The sequence below is a fragment of the Trichogramma pretiosum genome, unplaced genomic scaffold (genome assembly GCF_000599845.2).
Source record: "Trichogramma pretiosum strain Unisexual culture from Peru unplaced genomic scaffold, Tpre_2.0 scaffold72, whole genome shotgun sequence".
NCBI classification, from domain to species: domain Eukaryota; kingdom Metazoa; phylum Arthropoda; class Insecta; order Hymenoptera; family Trichogrammatidae; genus Trichogramma; species Trichogramma pretiosum.
In genome coordinates, this window is record NW_019640833.1 from 382,160 (window position 1) to 403,503 (window position 21,344).

The 21,344-nt window shown below is 38.6% G+C and overlaps 1 protein-coding gene across 17 annotated transcripts in view; it reads right to left on the reverse strand.

The window, feature by feature from the left end:
- LOC106656218 (synaptosomal-associated protein 25) overlaps positions 1-21,344 on the reverse strand; it is a 37,630-nt gene that overhangs the window by 12,828 nt on the left and 3,458 nt on the right. For 3 of the 17 annotated variants that reach the window (XM_014377004.2, XM_014377006.2, XM_023463440.1), the window contains exons 2-4: positions 10,196-10,407; positions 9,677-9,718; positions 252-300 (exon numbers count right to left, since the gene is read on the reverse strand). In XM_014377004.2, the coding sequence (XP_014232490.1) occupies positions 252-300; positions 9,677-9,718; positions 10,196-10,294 (190 nt within the window). In that variant the 5' untranslated portion in view covers positions 10,295-10,407. The other 14 variants (XM_014376991.2, XM_014376997.2, XM_014376996.2 and 11 more) reach the window with 11 other exon arrangements.

Here is a 21,344-nt window from a genome sequence, read left to right on the forward strand (position 1 = left end):
AACCATGATGAATAATCAACTACACAATAAAAATAAAGAGGTGCATCATAGGAACATAAAAACCAAAAATATGCATAAAATAAGTGATAAACTTAATAAAATTTAGGAAATAGTTACGTGAGAAAATTTACATAATAAATTATTTGGACAACAACTATTTTTCGATAAGTATCACAAAGCTTAGCTTATACTTGAAAACGTTCAAAAAGATTTATTGAAACTGAAATTTGATTGAGCGATTTGAAACTCACCTCCCTGGTCATCGAGCGCGACCAGAGTACGGATGCCGGCCTCCTTGCTCTATAGATTTAGAGGCAGCAGCGAAACACACACAAAAAATAACCACCACCAGTGTTAAAGAGTATAATATGTATTTATATATAAGTATAATATTAGTATATAATGGGTTATTGATATAGTATAATAATGTTGCATATTTAAGTCATAAAAAAGTGAAGTAAAACAGACGGATTAAATGGAATGTTGAACTTTATTAATTTATGTTTGTTCCACCTATTTTTCCCATCTACTCATTCATTTTCACTCATGGTTTTTTATGTAGGTGCGATTTCATCGACATATGTCATGAATTGTTAGTTATGGCTTTTAGGATTCATCACATTTTTAATCTGTACGTTGCTGTTATTATGATGGATAGTTGTTACTGTCACTTGTACTTGTACTTGTTATTGTACTGTGTTTGTTAACTGTCTTTGTGGTTACGATTTTTAAATTATAACCCATTGTTACCATACAAATGAGCCCTTTTAAACGTCATTAACAATTATATGTCTTTCAAACAATTACTTTCTCGCCTTGAATTACTTGAGCGATCATGTCAGAAAGAATGCATGATAATATTTGCATCGGTGAAATGAGTCAAACTATTTACCCTGTGACTGTTTGCTAGTAATCCTTCATTATAAAGATTTATCACGCTTTTATTTTACGTTAATTTCATAACATTCGATTAGAAATGAATTCAGTTTGCTAATATATAGAACAAATAGAAAGAAAAGCAGTCAACAAACTTCTATGTCAATTGTAAGAATCGTATCAAAGGCGCAGAATAGGACATGTAGCGTTTGTGAGCTCGTATAAAATATATTTAATGATGTAAAGTGAGGCTTTGAAGTGCAAAAATGGCTTACATGACGATAGATAGATAACATTAAATTTTATAACATAAGAATGATTGAAGCAAAGAAATTGATTGAACTTTAAGCTAAAATGTTTTTGCTGTGGTTTTGGTCGAGTCGTTTAATTCGAGCTTTTTACTACTTAAAATAATGACCATCATTTCAGAATATTGCAAAAAGGAAAGGTAATTTTAAAAGGTTTATTTAAGAGAGGTGTAATGAAATGTGCCCTTAATTTGTGATAAACGAGAAATCTACATCTATAACGTTGGTCATGTTGTGGTATATGTTTAACCTCGAAAAGCTCTGATTTGGATAAAAAAATGTATCAAAGTGCTCATTAATATTATGCTAGGAAATAAGAGACTGCAAGAAAAAATTAAAAGCAGGTTAATACCATAGAGGTTGTTGATAGATCTAAAATTCATGAGAATTACAAACGTATCAAAGAGATCTAAACTTAAAATCTGATCATAAATTCACAAAAGTATAAAAGACGGTTCTAATTCATGCACGAAAATCCATACTTCGTCTTCAGTAAAGTTTGTAATTATAAAGTATATAATCGAAGAAAAAGTAATAATAAAAAAAATGTTAAGTTTTTTTATTTAATTAAAAAAAAGAATAAAACTACAGCAAATTATTCAGTTTTTTGCAGACTTTTTTTATTGTAAAAATAAATTTTTCTGCAACATCTTTTCTTAGCTCTGAACTCATTTCATCATCATAATATTCGGGTTTCTGACATCCCTGCCCATTGTGAAAAAAATTGTCACATTAAGGATCATCTTTACGCTATTTTAAGGCTTGATGGGGAACTTAAAATCAAAAATTTTTTTTTTTATTTTCATTACACGCTTCATTGTATTTTTTAAAAATTTCAAAATTGGTATCCCGGTCGATTTTTGAAAAAAACTAATCATCATAATCACTAAAGAAGAAAAAATTCCCCCAACGTATATTTCTAAAAAAAGGACTAATGACTGTATCTCAAAAATAAATAAAAATTTTAGAATTCAAAAAAATAAAAAATGCAATGGAAAGAGAAACCAGAATTCTTTTCTAAAATTTTATAAAATTATTTTTAATTTGATTTTAAGTCTCCAATATAAGCCCCTATACTAAGGGTTTTGTTTTGCTCGTGATCATTGAATTAGTTCGTATCAACTTAATAAATTGAGTAATTGTTAGTCATAATATTAATTTGAAAAAGTTCATGATATGATAAAAAACAATTCATTAAAAACTTATGAGATAGGCACATTTGTATTTGTTTTACAAACCTTCTCAAATTTTTATGGCTAAAAATTAAGTAGTTTATTAATAAAATAAGTAAACAATAGTGCCGATACAATTCAAACAATTTAGATGACCCTTAACCACTTAAAAAAAATTTTCCATTCAGCTATTACTGTTTCCTATTTCGTCAGTCATGTCTAAAAATTTTCAAAATGATCTTATAATAACTTTAAATGTCAAAATTTAATGTAAGTTTTTTTTAGGGCAAAATTTATCATGTAATTATATTTATATTAAATGTAACACACAGATAACGCGACAGGTCAGCCACTAACATATTATGACAGCAACAGCAACGTCAGCATTACAGAAATAGATAAAAAAAGGAAATAAAAGATGTAGTACAAAATGTAAAATATTTTTACATTCAAGACTGTATATTGGTTAAAAAGTGAAATACGCAATAGTGAAAATTATTGGACTTTGAACACAATTATCATACGTTCAAAATTCTATGAATGTTTAAATTTGAAGTAGAGTAGACAAATTATATTTAAAAAGTATAGATGTAGCGACATAAGTTGCAAATTTGTTTGCAAAGTATAGGCTCAGCATCAATTCTGCATTCTAATGCTATATAGTATTATATCGATTAGACGGGCCTTGTGGTCAATATACATACGTATATTCTATAATACAGAGCATATCATTATGTACACTTATTTATGTATATTGTGGAAAGTTTTGTTGCACATTTTGTACACAGCAGTACAGATATTCCGTTAGCATAAGCAATAGAATGTAGATATTTAGTGAAAATATAGTTAGAAACATACAATCAACATGCTCCAGATATAATTTAGTTTTACTCTCAACATATATATTCGTAATAGGTAGTGATGACTTGTGAGATCGCTTTATTTGTAAAAGGAGAGGCAGAAACTATTTTTAGATGAACTGATTTAATATACAAGAGTATATGAAGAGTTATCAGGTCAGAAAATAAGATGAGAATTTCTCATAAGAAAGAATAGAAGCTCATATAAATGTGATGCATCATTGGTATGTAGTCTCTTTCGGTATAAGCTTAAAAGAATAAAAATCGTATTTCATATATTCATCGCATTCATCGTATTCGTATATAAACTTGAGAACCAAATGGGATGAAACAAAATCGTCGATAATTATATTAGCTATAAACATGGAATAAGACCGTTACTCAGATGATGATAACCTGTCAAGGTTGTTTGATCAGAGATAGAAGTTCTTCAAATACGTATTCAACTTTACGCAAATTAAATTTTTACTTGGAAAAATTGATGTACATTGTAAATAGGCATCATTTTAAATTTCACCCGTCTATTGAAAAATGTATCTTAGCGCGTGCCATGCGGTTAACTCCATTCGTGCAGAAATTATTTTACTACTATGATCGAGTTGTTTGTTTGTTTCTATTCACCTTGGCATTTTCAACATAGGACTAAGACACAGGGCATTGGTAAATGGAATTTGTCAAACAGAAATGATACAAATACGGCGTCAACAATTAGTCACTTTCTATGTGTAAATGTGTATTTTCAAATTTCACGCAACGTTAAACACGTGTAATAATAAATAGAAAATTGATTGATTGCGTTGATTTTGCAATGATTCCACATATCGTAAACGTGAAAAGGCAACAGTAAATATCACGAAATAATGATAATGAAAAAAAACATTATTTTCCAAATAATATTTCATTTAGTTGTCGCCGTACCTACATTATTATCGTGATATTCCAAGCGGTAACATTGACATTTCAAGCAATATCGTTCTGAAATTTCTGTAAAAACTATATTCGACTCTCCTCTCTCTTTTTATCCTTCCTATTTCGATCTTTATCTTTTCTTTCATTTGCGCTCGTAAAGTCAACTTATGTCCCAGAATCAGTAAGCTCTGAAGCTTATCCGCCCTCCACATAGTTCCGGAATTCCTTTTGTTATCTTTGAAATAAACTATCGATACCTCTGCTTTAGCCGGAAAAAGGGGCGGATAACCCGGACAGCGTTTCCAATTTGTCCTACTTCTTACATTCTTTTTGATCCATTGTATTTAGATTATTTCCATCTATACGATCATTCCCGCGATATCGAGATGTTTGTCTATAAATTTTTATTTATTACATTTTCTACATTTTTTTATATTGATAATTGATAGCCTAAGAATCAAATCTCCGCAACCTAAATTATTTTTTACTTATTTTACTAACGTGTGTGGTGCAGTTGATTGACATTTCCTAGGCGGAGGCTTTTACCCTCGGCTCTTTTTTTATATAAAGCACTTTGTCGCTTCTACTATAGAGAGTCAAATGCATTCATCGTGTGTGCGAGTGTAAGATAAAATACGAACATATACAAGGCGTAGGTCGGTCCAGCAAAAAACGTATACCAGAGATACAATGAAAGAGTGAGAGAGAGGGCGAAAGAGAAAGAATAAAGCACTCGAGAGCTTTCTGTAATTAGTGTTCTAGATGAAATTACCGAAACAAAAGTAGGAATAGAGTTTTGAAATATTTTCCGGACAAAGTCGGTTGTAAATGTGAAACTTATGCGAAACATCGACGTATTATAATTCATTAATAATGCTACGCAATCATTAATCAATGCAGTGGAAATTAGTAACGGTCGAGTAAAAGTGCAAATATATAGAAGGTACTTCAATCGATATGGTAGACTATCCGATTGGCCTGTAAATCAGTAACATAGGACAGATATTTCATTCTAAGAGAGAGTAGACATTTCAGTTATACATGTGTAGGTGTATACACAGAACGTCTATCAATAACAATCAATACGAGCCAACACATAAACGTGTAGTTTGCAGAAGTAGTAGTAGCTTAAATAGAATAATAAATTTATAAGCGTATCCAATGGACGTTGCAAGTTGAAGAGTTTTATTTTAGTTACTCTGAAGTAATTAAAAAGAATCGAAATCATTTACAAGAGACGTTGGCTATCGCGAGCGAACAAAAAGATTAAAAAAAGAAAACGAAAAGCAAATTAGAATCGTCGATCAAACTATACATCGAGCTCAGTGTGTACGAAACAAATAAATAAGAATGTCAAGTAAAAAGGATGTTGTGGAGCACGTAATATAAAAGGTTTGGCCAGTATACATAATATGCATTACATATATATTTAAAGTTATAGATCACACCGCGTAGATCCATCAGGTGTCGACCGCAGATTATGTGCAGGGTGTCAAATGTACACACTGTTTGTTAAAATCCACAACGCGTGCAATACTCTGGGAACATGAGCAATGACTTTTTCGATTATGAAAGAAGAAAGAGAGAGAGAGAGAGAGAGAGAGAGAGAGAGAAGATATTCAATTAAGTTTACTACACAACACGACACCACATACAAAGATATTTACAACATTTAAGGGAAAGAGAGAATTGACAACGAACACACGCATATACACATTTATAAGTAAACATATTCCGACAGATAGGAAATGATGATAATGGTATATACGACAAGAGATTGAGACCAAGAAGGGCCAGGACAAATCGTAGTGCAAATATTTAATGCGCTCGATTGGTACTTATTGGCGGGATCCCTTTGGAAATGGAATTGACCGGCTCCCAAGTACGATTAAATGTTTGAGCTGGGAATATGTTCGGCTATGCGCGCGTCAGCCTCGTCGTGTTTGCGACGATTTGTTTGCTGCCGTTGCAAAGCTAACTGCTCCTTTCGACTTATTGATTGTCTTTTTTATAATATTCAAAGTGATACTTTGAAAATATCGATCCCTAGCTTCAATGCGCACACTACAGTTATAAAATATGTATATTCATCCAAACATCTATTTTATTTTCATGGATGTATTTGCATCACCGAAACAGCCAAAAGTGCATAAGTCTGTCGTAAAATGTGATGAAATGACGCACTCAAGATTCTTGAAATCGAAATTTCATTTTTAACGTTCTGAGTGTCACACCAACACAGCGTACGCATCGTACATTCATACTCGATCCTTAGCTCTCTCTTTCCTATTCTCAGTCTTCTGTTATATTCCTTTTTATCAATATACACATCTTCATTATACCGAACGTGCTGTGCTGTGCTTTAATGGAAAATTACCTAACTGGAAAATTTCATTGGGAAATCGATCGTATACACGTACAATGAGTTTTCTTCTCTCTCTCTCTCTTTCTTTCTTTCACGAATATTGAGAGCGAAAAGCAGAATTTTTTGCTTAAATACGCGACAGAGGAACTTTTTTCCGCTGCTATTGCAGTCTGTGGGCCGAAGTTCGTTTTTGAACTGAGCCGCAGATAAAAATATAGGTAGTGCAACGCAAGCAATAGTCGAAGGAAGATATAGACCACCGAGAACGGAATAGAAATGCAATACGTATATATAGCCGCGAGTGAGTTCGCGGTTCTTGCCATATTTTAGTCATTTCCACTTTAAGAGAGAGAGAGAGAGAGAAGAGCAGCCGGGCGCTTTGCTACGGATGCAACTTTTTGAGCAAAAAAACTCCAGGCATAAGAGAGCAAAAAAGTTGTACGATTCAAATCAAGTTGCTCACAAAAATAAATCAACTTTTATTGTGCCGAAAATTTGTATCGTTATTTGCAATACAAAAAAAAATACATTGAGCGGACACAGAGTCGAAAAAAGAAAAAAAATTAAATCCACGAATTTGAAGCATACACGAGCGAAAAACTAGAGAGATTCATAAAAGGGAAGAAACAGCGAGAGACACGCGGACGAAATTTCTGCGACGAATTTGTTACAATCAAAAAAGAGTCGAGGGCGATTCAATCTGCAGCAACTGTCGGAGCCCATAATGCATCGACGAATAGAGCGGTAGCAGAGTTGAAATGTCGAGCTCATTAAAAGCAGCCGCATCGAACAAAAGACTGCAAGAATACGTGAGTCAGCGTGTGCACGTGTGTGCAGTACGTATACGGTATATACATGTGTATACAGAAAATACACAAAGAAAAAGTCGAGCGCAGGAACAATCAGTATTTGCTGCGACGAGAGAGCACGCGAAATCTTCTAACCGGCTTACTGCTCCCTCACGCATCATCGAGGAACGGAAAAAAAATTGCAGAGAAGCATCGCGAGCAAAAATGACGTACTTTTTTTTTCATTCGCCGAAGAAAATAAAAAAGTCCACACGCACTCCCACGCGGGAAGCTTCGACAGCAACAGCAAACAGACAAGAGGTACAGCAGCAGGAGAAGGGAGAGAGAGAGAGAGAGAATTTAGTGTGTCAGCAGTAAGCGCGTGCGTGCGCGAACGATGCATTGGCACGCGCGCCCTTGACAATCGATAATCCCAGCCCCTCTTGCTTGCTTGGCTAGAGCTTGACTCGACGACGCTAGAATACAGCAGTTAGAGCGGAATATAGCGAGATAAAGCTTGCAGTGAGCCAGCAGCGCACATTGGCACACACCAACACACACCCTCGCACATACTCATACAATGGCTCGCTCAATGGACCCGACCTTGAAAGCTTTGTCGAGGTAGAAGCAGCAGCAGCAACGTATTATAAGGCTGAGGAAACCTTCGACGCGCGCGCGACGACGCTAGGATCTTCCTTTATTTTAGATGCCTTTTTTTTTTTTACTTCCTTCCTTCTTAGCACTCGTCTCCTGAGACGTGCGCGCGTGGATGCGTCGCTCGCGGCCTTTTTTCTCGTCGCGCATCCAGCTCATATTATAGATACAGGCGAGGAAGAAAGAGAGAGCTAAGTACGATGCGGTTAACCCACACTGGCATCAACTTTATATATGTATATCGCACACCCTCACGTACACACACACACACACACACACACAGTAGCTATCCAGCAAGGGTGATCTTGAAATTTTCGAGGTGAAATTGCAAATTGCACGAGACCCGGCGAATCGGAAATATATCATGATCATGAATTTTGAAGGTTCCGCTCGGGCTGCGGTATATATCTATGTATAAAAGCGCGAGAGACGCGCCGGACCAAAGATTGACTCGCACTACTAGCTCGACGCTTGACCTCGCGAATATCAGTCTCGAGAGCTGCATAAGTTCTATTTGTCTTTTTTTTCACGCCCGCTCTCTCTCGCAATAAGAGACTCTAAAATCGATTGCAGCTTTATTTCCGATTCGAGATCAATGTTTTGTACTAACGTCATTAGATGCAGCTAAGCGTTAAGCAATGCAAGAAATACTCGTTCGAAGCTGCGCTTCGTAAAGCTCGAGCACAAAAGTGCATTTGATGAATACAGAGAGAGAGTCGCGGAGATGAAATTTGCCGAAGCCGATCAAATCTCGCTCTCCAGTGCGACCGAAATGCAAACATATATATCGAAAATTCTCTCGAGTTTCCGTTTGTCCCGAGAGCGCGAGTGCAGTACGGAAAACTTTGCCTGCGTGTGACGTCAGTGAATCAAAAGTATTCTTCAAACAGCTGCTCATTATATACTCGGCATTGTTTGGCATCTCATTCGCTGCCGATAATCCCGCGCGATAATCGATACGGACATGGCATTTTGCAATTTCACCGCTTCGTTCTGATCGCAACAAATGTACAGAAACTCGCTCCAGCTTCGACATACCAGTGCGTCAGATTTCTTAAATACACAATATTTTTTCAAACTTCTCCTGTACGATAAAATCGATATTTATAAAAAAAAAAAAGAATATCAGCTCTTCTTCGACGATTACGACTGCGCTTTATAGGTGGCACGATGTTCGATCTACGCTCGCGTGGCTCTTTTTTTTATACGTACAACTCGCACACGTACACACAAATACAGCACAAAAACACAACGTTGAGCCACACACGCGATCGTCATCGTTGTCGCCATCACAGAAGTGAGAGCCGATTTACATGGAAGCGTGTGTGTGTCTGTGAATGTGCGTGTTTGTATACATATATACAGAGAAGAGAGGGTCTATATATAGAGCCACTTGCGGAAATTGAGACTTCGGTCGATCCTTTCAACGCGGATTGAATCGAATTTTTTATGTCTTCTTATTTATTCTTTTTTTTCTGCTCTCTTTCTCTCGTCAAAGGCAGAGGCATTTAACGGCGTTTGGTAAACACGAGAAAATAAGGAATTTACAGGCGCCTCGTACAAAGTCACTTTCCTCGAGTGTATCTTAAAGATTCTTTTTTGTTCTCACTCTCTCGATATTATGTATACAAATATACGTTACACACACGCTTCTTATCGTGTAGACTATATTATTAGGTTATTAATAAACTTCTTTTCATACGGTCAATATAAAATATATCAATATAGAAGTGGATTGGCTTACCTCCTCGCATAGCGCCAGCATACGCCTCGTACTCTCCAGCGACTGTAACAAGTGGAAAGGTCGACTTTTCAGTTTATTGCACTTTTGAAAAAAAAAAATTTCGCATAGTCGAAGAGAAAGAGGAAAAAAAAACACGTCCAATTTCTTCAAGTTTTGGCTAGTAACATTATCGTTTTCGTATTCGTGTAACATGGAAGTTATACAACGGCCATTGTCCTGATTTTGAATCATTAAATTTTCAAGCATCTCATTGCGATTCCGAACACGCCGATAGAAATGAGTTTCATCGATTCATCACTTAAAGACGATCAGTCCTCGGGCTCATTAACATAAATTACCAGTCGCAAGAGCGTTCGATTAAAAAATTTCGCACCCTCCTTCCATCCGCTGCCGCTGGTAATTATGATGCATTAGTCGGGCGTGCGCGCGCCTCCGTTATAATTAGGCATGCATCAATCCGTTCATTAAATCGTCGCGAGTCGCGCGAAGCTCGAAAGGTTTCGAAAATCAATGGCTTACCTCATCGGTCGTCTGATCGGCCTTGAATTGTAACTCCTGGAGTTCGGTACGGGGCGGGCCCGGCTCGGCCGCCCCTGTAGCTGACGTCGGCGCAGGCATCTCGGCTACGCTTCTGTCGGTTGAATAATGGCGATCGCTCCTACTCGCAGATCGCGCGGCTGATTAATTATGACTCCCCCTTCTCGGTATGATTCGCCTCGATGAAGTTTCACCTGCAAATCAGTCGAATATTGTCACTTCGAACACCTGCAATCAGAGATAAGAAAAAAGTAGTTTAGTTTAATATCGGTGTTACTTTACGTATCATTTTCATATGAATAGCATTGGAATGCGTCAACACTTTATTTAGTATCCCTAAAAAGAGCAGGTTCCTTTTTCGTGGATTTAAAAAAAGGGAGGGTTCAGTAATCCCTTGCCGACGGAACGATAAGTGAAATGTTTTGCACGCCCGCTGGCTTTTGGAGTATTTGTATACATTTATATACGTGTATATATGGACAGCAAAGCTCACTTATACCCTTTACGCCAAGTTTACTTTCAATGAGCAAGGTTGAATTATTTATAAGTTCTCTTATACTTTCATTTTTGATACCAGATCGAGCGCGCAGTAAATCATGTAATACTGAAGCTAATTCGAAAAAGCCTTGTATTTTTTTTATTTGATCTTCGAGCGATCGAAGCGAAATAATCCAATGAACAATATTCTATATATGGCGTATGATGAATTCATTAAATCCACATTCCACTATCACGTTAAAATAACCTTACGTAAAACCGTTATGTAATAGTATTAAATTAAACCCTAGTCTGTGCGAGCTTTGTTACAAAGTGTCAGTGAGTACTTAACTTTACTTATTAATGCTTATTTTTAGATTGCTTGAGCTTTCGTAAAAAATTACTTTTCGCTTTCGAAATATCCCAACTTCATAAATCCCAATGTAATATTTTATGCAGGGCGCTTAGTCGCAAAAATTTTAATGGTTTTAAGGTTATTTTAATATTTCAGATTCAACAATGCCACGAAACTCCATTATAAAGTAAAATCTTATAACGTAGCAGTTGGTGCGATTTTGTAATGACAAAAAATTATTGAAATTAAAGAACGTTATACAAATAAATTTTATGCTGCTCGCTCAGTTTGGCTGTTTTCGTTGAATTATTATCCGCACTAAATGATTCATAAAAATTTTTGTCGTAACTCTTTATGAAAAATTAAACATATTTTACCGACTTTCCACAAACTTGGTCGAAAGCCTTTATTAAATCAGTATTATTATGAAAAAAGTAAAATAAATTTCGTTTTGTAAAAATCAATAATCAGCAGCCGGCGGTGCTATTAAAGCAGGAAATATTAATTCCATGAGGTACGAGCCTTTTTGCTCATCTGTATCAGCAGTGTGTCTATTTCCGTGCAAATTGATTAATCAATTAGCTATTTTAATTGAAAATTGTTGGTTCGTATGGACGCATTGCAATTTATGCGGGTGATCGAAGGGGAACGGATATTTCTATAGATCCATCGTAAATAGCGACGAGCGACGTAAGTACCATAGACGTACGCGGGGACTTCTATTTTCCCTTGACGTAGACGATTTAAAATTATAATCCACCCACGCATAATCGCTCGAGCATTTAGCTCTCGAGGGTGGATGATTAATCCGAAAGGAGGAAACGTTGCGCACGCTCGACGACGCAATAAAGCAAAATAAAAAAGCCATTGTAAATCCTCCCACGATCGTCGTTACGATCACGATATAAGCTGATCGGCGCGTGTGCGGCCGCTTAATAAACGCCGTTAGAAAATGTACTACTAGGCTACAGCGGAAGCAGAACGAGGCAGCTCTTGTCCGACAAAGGCGGGAAAATCAAAAGCCGTAATAAAAGTGCATTTACTGGCCTCGATAACGAGACAAGCAGCGCACTCGGCATCGCCGTGGCCGAGCTTTAAAAAAAAAAAAAAACGTTTTATGCCCGTCGCTAAAAAAAAGTGATCGTTGCGAAATGTACTTCATACAGTATTCTGCGCGTGTGTATCGAAAAATAATTATCGCCTTAAAGTGCAGGCTCATAAGACTGACAGACAGACGGCGAGAAAAAAAGGAGACGGAGGGAAGAAGGAAAAAGGATTAATAGAAGAGAGAGAGAGAGAGAGAAAAATTTATACGCTCGTTACGTGCTCTCTTTGCGAAGAAATCGAGGCGGTGGCTGCTGCTGCTGCGGCAGCGGTGGCGCGCAATTCGAGCCCAATTAGCAAAGATATCTATGTAGGTGCTACATAGGCAGTAGTAGCAAACGTGCAGGTTATTTTCGTTGCTCGAACGCGTGAGCGTTAGAGGGTTCGAAAAATAGGTACCTCTAACAGGCAGGCAGCGACTGTATATACATCTATATAATAATAATATATACGCTCCACGCCGCCAGCGCTGTTGAGCAGATCTAGCCGTCTCTATCTTTCTCTCTCTCGCTCGCTACTTCTCTGGTTATGTGCACAGGCGCGTGAGAAATCAATAGTGCGACGCGCACTGGTGGTAGCTGCGCGAAACACACGCACGCGTATATACATTCACCACGTGCGACGTGTGTCTGCTTTGCCTTCCCCTCCCCCTGGCGCGTAGAGACCAGCAGCAGCTACGTACACGACAGGTTGCAGCAGTGTGCGAGTGCAGTGTACGACGACGCCGCCGCCGCCGCCGCTCTCCGGTGCATGCGCCTTGGCGCGCAAGCTCCGAGCGCCGACCGAGGAAAAAAGCTCCTGGCCGCGCGAGTACGTGTACGAGAGCTGCACAGACGAGTCCCAATCCGACACTGTGGCACACGGACGCGGAGCTGTTCGACAGCCTCGAAGCTTGCGCGCGAGCTTGCAGCCAGCCAGCCAGCGTCTGAACTTGCACACGGTCCCGGACTAGCACTTGCGTTTGCCCCGAGATTCGCGTTTTCGCAAAAAGCAGCCACTACATGTATAATGTAAGGACAGAGAGCCGCGGCGACGGCGCTTTACAGCCCGCACGATAGTTTCTCGAGGTCGTAGAGCTGCTGCTGCACGCACACGAGCAGTTTTGCCGCGCGCAGCAGGAGAGGGGCTGCTGGTTAAGGTTCCTCGCAAGGTGAACCGAACGCGTTGGCGACCAATTCTCTCTCTCTCTCTCTCTCTGCATCAAGGAAACAAGGACCACGCGAGCACGTACACGACGATACACATATGCGTGCACGTATGCACATCGGATGCATTATACGTGAAAGCTCGCGCGCGGCCGCTCCTCGTCGCGATGCAGCCGCATTACGTGGCAATGAAATTAGCCAGGGAATAGAAAATACAGCTCTTCCTCCTCTGGCTCCCCTCTCTCTCGTATTTCCCGCGCGACGAGCACGTGTACACGTATACTACTCGCACGCATTTTATATATACCGAGCTCGTTTCGTTTGGCGCGCGCCCCGACTCGGCGACAACGATAATATATATCAATCGATGAGCGTCCGCGTGGGCGATGCATGTGCTTACGCGCGAGCTCTTCATTATCGTTAATTAATCGAATTGTTCTATGCATCACGCACTGCGAACGGTATCGATATATCGGGCCATGAATTGATCGTCGTTAATGCACGCCGCCAAGCAAAGATAGCAGCGTCGGCGAAAGCGAATAATAACGCGCGCGCGAGCACGATCTGCAGTTAAATGCAGCGATATACGAACGACGAATCAATCAACACTCAAGGACGAAATGTTTCTATATTGAAAAACAATAATCTTTCTATATATGAATTAAAAGAGCCTGCAGTGCCGTTCCGTGTGCAGTCGCGAACATTTATTCGCGAGATCGATTGCTCGAAGAGAGAGAGAGAGAGAGAGAGAGAAAAAAACTTTGATGAGGAAAACAATAGCCTTGAGAATAACGATAAAATAATTAAGTTTCATTGAAATATCGCGCATATAATCATAACTGCATCGCTACGTGCAACGCGTTGCAGAGCCCTCCACCAAGCAACAACCGTTTCCCAATCTAAACGTTTGTTGTGGAAATTGCATTGAATTTCACTCGGTACAATCAGAATCGCTCTCAATATGCAAGCACGTATATTGCCGTGTTCGCAGCTCTTTCGAAACCAAAATGCAGCGCTATATATGGTGTACACCATTAAAGTTGCGTCGATAAACCGACACACACACACACACACACACAAACAGACACAGAGCTTTTGGTTTAGTTATAAACACGGAGTGAAAGAAAGAGAGAGAGATATGGACAGTTCTCTATCTAGATTCCGAGTAGTAATTAATTTCGGAAAGGATTCGGGAGGGAGAATCAGGGAGCGCGATCGCTAGAAAGGAGCGAGAGCAGCGAGTTATGAATCAATCGAAAACGAAACTAATAAAGAGACAAAGCCAAGCAGAAAATCGAATCATTCCGTTTCAATGAGTTTAAATGCATATATATACCTCTCGTGTATACGCTCCGCGTGTATATAGCTGCGGGATGTATTATATGTGCCCGATCCCCGTGTGCGGCGCCGAGCGCGCGCGGCTTACGTCCCTCGTAAATATCCCGCGAGAAAAGTATCTTTAAAACTCGAACTCGCGGTGGAAAATAAAATACAAAGCAAAGGCTGTGTGTTTAACTTGTGCCGGCGTTACGTTTCGGTAAACACACGATAGGTCGTTCGAAACTAAAACACGAGCTCGCGTCCGCGCGAGTTTTACGCGGCTAGATGCACGAATGCAAGGAGCAGCACATACGTACGACGCGCTAAATAATCACTGAGAAAGTATTGCGTGTTTCAGCGAAACATTTGCAACATTGACTTACCGGTGCATGTATGTATGTGTAATCGCCTGTCGCGTAATGTATATATAGATGTTTAGGCGCTAAACAGAACGACGGATGGACGCAATCACGCTCGGTACACACACGACCGTGAGTATATTTATGCGTGCGTACGTACTCGTGTATATTCTCACGCTCGCGCGCGGCAATTGTTATTTGACAGCTGCAAGTTGCACTACGGCGCGAGTCACACACTCGCGCACACTTACACAGAAAAAACACTCGTCGAAGAAGAAGAAAGAGAAGAAGCAAGAGGAGGAGAGCAGCACGTCGAGACGAGCGTGATCCCCGAATGGATGTGTATTGGTGGCTTGCACATACACTCGATATTATGTATCTACTATATATACTTCTTGTGTATACAACTTGTGTGTGCAGCAGCAGCGAACGATAGAGACCGCGCGGTGCAGCAGCGACGAGTCGAAGCTTGCGACTGAGCTTAGCCGGAGCGCTTTGCCTCTATATAGGTAGTCATAGTAATGCTGCTGCTGCTGCTGCTACTGCTTCAATGTGTAGTAGGAATAGGTAGGGTGGCGCCGTTGAAGCCGCCGCGCCCGCGCACATCGCGCACACCGACGCGCGTAGCCTCCCTGTGTGTATATACATATTATACCGTACTACATGTAAACTCGACGGCTCGCTGCTGTTCGACGCCTATATATATATATATATATATATATACCTATATTTATAAGCTGCATGTACAGTTACGACTGCTGCTCCATGTACTTGCTCGATGCTCGCGATACCTGTGTGTCTATATGCGCCGTTCGCTTTTCGTTTTTCTTTCTCTATCGATATGCACCGAGTTTTTCTATTAGAGAAAGACACGCGCACGCACTGTGCAGCGACGCGAGCTCCAAACAGAGAGAGAAAGCCTGCCTCTATTGTGTCTCTGTGTCAATGAAAAGATTGATCTTTAAAGGGAGCCAACAACCAACTTTTTTTACGCTCTTTCTCTCGCCCATTCTCTCGACGCGCGATGGTTAAGATTTTTACCTTTTGTGCTCCCAGCTACACACCCAGCTACAAGAAAAGGGACGACGACAGCGTGTGCTGCTGCTGGCTGACTTCTTTTTTATCGCTACCACGTGTGTTTTGTATTGATTTAGACTATTCCCCCTGGCTTTCGTGCTCGAGAAAGAAAAGAGAAAATTATGTCGAGGCCGAATGGGAGAGCGCGCGAGACTCTATCTGCGAGGGTCCGGCTAGACTCGGATTTTACTACTTATCGCTACTAGCCATATACGCGTGAAAGGTGAACATTTTCACATATTTATATGGAAATTTCACCGCTTGCTTTAGAGCGGATAACAATGTTTTTTTATTTCTTCGAGTATATCAAAGGACATCGAGAATCGAAATCAATTTGTGACCAGACGACAATTTCTTTTGTCGGCGATAATTGGAAAATGATGTAATAATGGATGAAAAGTTTTTGTCCGCGACCGGCTAGGCTAAGCTGAGCGAAAAGTTAAACTTGCAACTGCGCACGACTTACAAGCCACTCTCCGAAAAGCACACTGAGCGAATGTGTGTGTAAGTGTGTGTGTGTGTGTGTACAGCACGGATAAGTCGTCCGTGTGTATGTACGTGCACGAACGTGTACGTCGACATTCGTTGACTGCGACGCGTGGCCAGGGTCAGCCGGAATCGACCACTACTTAGCATCTCGGCTTCCTTGTTTCCGTTTACTTTGCGAGTATCCTTGCAGCGATTGTCGTCCACATGAATTCATCTACATACATTTTGGGCTTTCGAATCGAGCGAATTTAACGATTTTTTAATTTAATTGCGACAATTAGACAAGGTCTCGGCAATCATGTTTTCTATACTCAGATTTCCCAAGCTTTATTTAATGCATTAAATAATTGCGAACATAATACAAAAAGTGAACTTTTAGTTTTTCAGCGCGTAGAAAGTGCTTGAAAAGTGTCATGTATTAAAAATGGAATTGCTAAAAACTGATGAATGCACGAGACAAAACTAAAGAAAGCTAACTCCTGATATGTACTTGAACAAATATGCCAGGCTCTATGCAAATAACTAAAGTTTTGGTCTTTACAACTAGCCAATTCAAATACAACTTCAAGCAAACGGAAAATACATGAATATATTTAACATCGAAAATTTAGATCTCTTTTAAATCAAAATCTTAAATACTTTTTTTCGAATAAATACATTTTATAAAATATTTTCTTATATATTTCACGAAGCAGAAATTAAATTCCCGTTGAAATGACTTATTGGCATGAAAGAGTGATGTATGCAACACTTGCAGGCTCTTTAAAAAACTCTTCAAAAACTTTCATTTGTATAACGTGTAGGTACCAGAGCTTTTCAATATGGAAAATCTGCACGCGAGAATTCATATGAAAATGTACACTAGAAGGGCAAAACTTCATGTTCATGATCATAAGATATCGAAAATGTATCGATGGAAGTAATCTCGAATTAATTAAATTCACAGTGAGTTAACTGGCAGGAATTTGAACTTTGCGCTGGAACATCATAACAACGCGGTAGATAGTGATTCATGCACATAACCAATTAATATGGTTAGATATAGCTATACGTATTTGAAGCAAGGGAAAAAAGAAACAGCGAGAGCGAGTGAGAGATAGCAATTTAATTTTCCACGCTCGTCGCGTAAATGTCGTTCTGTGTGGCTGGCTGATTACATCTCTTGAAAAAAGTGCATACATGAGGTATGCGAATATTTGTGTATCGATCCGCAAGAGTCGTTACAGTCGGCAGACATTTAATGAAAATCTCGGCGTCTAAAGTTTTTATTAGAAAATGCAGCTCGCTGAAGTATATCACCGTGAAATATAGTGAAACCTGAAGTAATATTGCCTGATGCAGTCTCAAAATAATATCTAAAATGTTCGAGATAATTCGTGAGCCAGTAAAAATATCAAAAATACAAAAAAAAACTCTTTTTCCTTTTCGTTTTCGTTGCATGCGCGTAAGAGAGAATTCAAAAATTTCATTACTCTCGAGCCTCTCTCGAGACAACGGTATCTCCAGTTGCAGGACGCTCGTGAAAACTTTTTTTTTCGTCTGCAAGTACCTTGGGTACATAAAAGAAGAGCGTGCGCGACCTCCTCGTGGGGTCCAAGTCAATCTTTCTCTACTTCGGTACGGGAAACGAAATAATGAAAAGATGATCGAGAGCTTGCCGGGACGTCACTTTCTCGCTCTCATTTTTTTTTTTTACCATCTCCTTTTTGCGCGAGTGAAAAGAAAATGAGACTTTACACCTATATATACTACGCCAAATACGCAAGAAAAAAGGCGAAGAGAGAGAATGGGAGAAAAAACGAGAGATATACACATCTCACCGCCGCGAGGAGTTAGTAAAAATTGTATTCTATTCCATCACTGGATTTCATCTGCCACTACTGCCTGTTCCGCAGAAAATTAAAATAGTTTCGCTCCAAGAACTTGCATACTCCGTGTATATACATTACGTTACTGCTTTGTGTGGAAAAATCGTTAAGTGCTAGAAGAAAAGCCCAACATACGTTTACGTATGAGTGCAAAATTTTTGTGTCCAAGAGCATATAACTGCACATACATTAAAAGCATCAAATATGCTAAGTAGGTTAATGTGGTAAATGGTCCTGAATTACTTGCAATTGTTTCACTGGCTTCTCTGGGTGTATTGTGTGTGTGTGTGTGTGTGTGTGTGTGCACAAGAGACCACAGTTGTTTACGTTTCTAAATGTATATGGCCTATACTCTATCAAATGGAATGACCTAAAAAATGTCTTTTTGGCTGACATTATGAACATATTGCCCTTCATGTCTGCAATATCACCAAATTTTAAAACAATTTTGAGCCTTTTTAACACTTTTTTTTCGAGATTTGAAGGTTGCTAATTCTCTAAATTCATAATTTTTGCTAAAATAAAATAAAACTTTCATCCCCACTTGCTTGCATAAACTTGCTGCTGTAGAGAAAAACATGATGCTCAAAATCAAATCCAATTCGATCCGAACTTTCATCACAAGAAGAACAAGAAAGCTTTCTCACATAATTGAATTTAATGCATATTATTCAAAATGATTGCTGAGGCGGCAAAAAACATATTTACGATGGTAAAAAAACAGTTGTTGTTGCCACTTAATTTAAGAGAGAACCAGCCATATATATAGGAACACTCGAGATAGAAGTGCCAGGGCACGAAAATGATAAAAGAATTTTATGGCTGCCGTACAGTAAGTCAACGTAATTCAGTTTTATACATTAGGGAAGATGATGAACGAGTGCAAACATCTTGTCTCGAGTAAACATTTTCCAACTTGAGAGCGAAACAAACGTTCCTTTGAATTTATACTCTAATTAAACACTTAAGGTAATAACATGTAATTTGAATGTACGTACATTGCATATGTGTATGCGAGTCGGGCGTGCGAAAGCAAAAATAAATTCATTCATGAAGAAATCAATAAACGCGCCGAGCCGATCAAATAAACCGTATCGTCTGTGCACGGAGTGATGATTTCACGACGTGCAACTTCCATGGCGGCGTTTAAAAAGGAAAAAGCTTCATTTTAATTATCACAACACGTTAAATGGTCCAATCTTGTTACCATCGTACATTATGTGTTACGCGGAATAAAAATAAATCAATTTAGCCTGTCCGTTATAAAGTGGCGCAAGTCGATGGGTGCAGTGCGTCGCTGGTGGTGTTGCGCGCGTTATTGCAGGATATATTTTTCCCGAGGTGATAAGGACAACGGCGAGGCTGTGCACACGTTTTACATACTTTGTTAGGCGCAGAAATGCGTCGTAAAAAAAAGACGAGGGCTTATAAAGTGGAAGAATGGAGAGAACAAGCCCAAGTGATTGTTATACGAAGCACATAAAAAAAGGAATTTTTTGCAAAAACACGAAGCCAGTCTCGTGCTCGAATGATCGATCAAGAATCTGTATCATTAACTTTTTTTCTCATTGATGTTTTTGCCATGGGATTTTGTGCATGTCTAGGATACTATAATGTAAATAGATGATTCATCGTTTTATCAAGTTGGGGAGAGAGCTGCTGGTTACATTTTTCGTAAAACGATTTTTGATAAGTTTCACTGTGAGATCTAGCATGAAAAGACAAGCGATGATTAATTTTGGAGCTTTTGTACCAAAATAACATTCGAGATGACACGCATGTTCAGTAGCAGACGAATTATTTGTAAGGAAGATGGAAAAAATAGGTTTTGATTTTAATAAGAAAATCTGCTAATTGTTGAAAATAAAGATGTGTGCAATACCGACGTCTACTTTTTAATGAGACGCATCTCATAATTAAAAATATTTCAAGAATAAGTTTGAAAAATCAATACATATTTTGATTGTAGCATCAAGTTTTGGAAAAGTGTTCAACAATTTAAAACTATTTTTCGATTTCATTTGATTTAATAAGTTGCTTGCAATGCATTATTCGGATGAAAAATGCAAGTAAAAAATGCAAAGTAAAAAGATTTTTTGAGAGCAAGTGTAAGAAGTACGAAAAGTGGAAAACTGTAACAAATCGGAGAAAAATCTTGCCCGTGAAAGACTTTGTTTTCTCGTGAAATTACATCGTTGAAAAAGAGTTCGTATAATTTGTTTGTAGCATATTTATGTAGCATAATTTTATCGTATTTTAACGACGTTGTTTTTATGAGATTCATTAGCGTCCGGATACTGAAAAAAGCGAAATTCATATTTTGGAGAAAACAATTTCCTCTTGATAATTTTAATCAATTATTATCTTATAATAATCGTTTGATAACTTTTTCTATTTGTTTTTACCGTGCGATTTTTATTTTTAACTATGATGAACTAAGATAAGTAACATGACGAAGTGAAGCGATGCATCAGACATGCAGTGAGTAAGACTTGAACATCCAATTACCAGCATGAACGATCCCAGTTGGCCGTAAGCATGATGTAAGACGTTTCGTGTTCGATACCTATTCGCGCATATATTTTAATTTCGACAAGCAACTCCGAAATGTTTATTAATAGACCTTCTCGACTTTTTATGCGCCGATTCGAAAAATTCCGCGTGTTAGCTGCATGTTTTTTTTTTTTTATTTTCTTCCGAGTCTGACCTTGATAGAAAGTTGTGCACCTTGAACGCAACTGCGTGTGTCGGGGTATAAAAAATTTAATCAATCGAGAAAAAAAACTCTGTCGTCTAACACACGAACTGATGCGCGGAGAAATTAATTTACAAGAATGATTCGTTGGACCGGACGAAGCATACGACCTGGTCAATGTTTAGCCATTAATTGTGCGATATATTAAATGTGTATTACGTATATAGCGTTTTAACACGTTC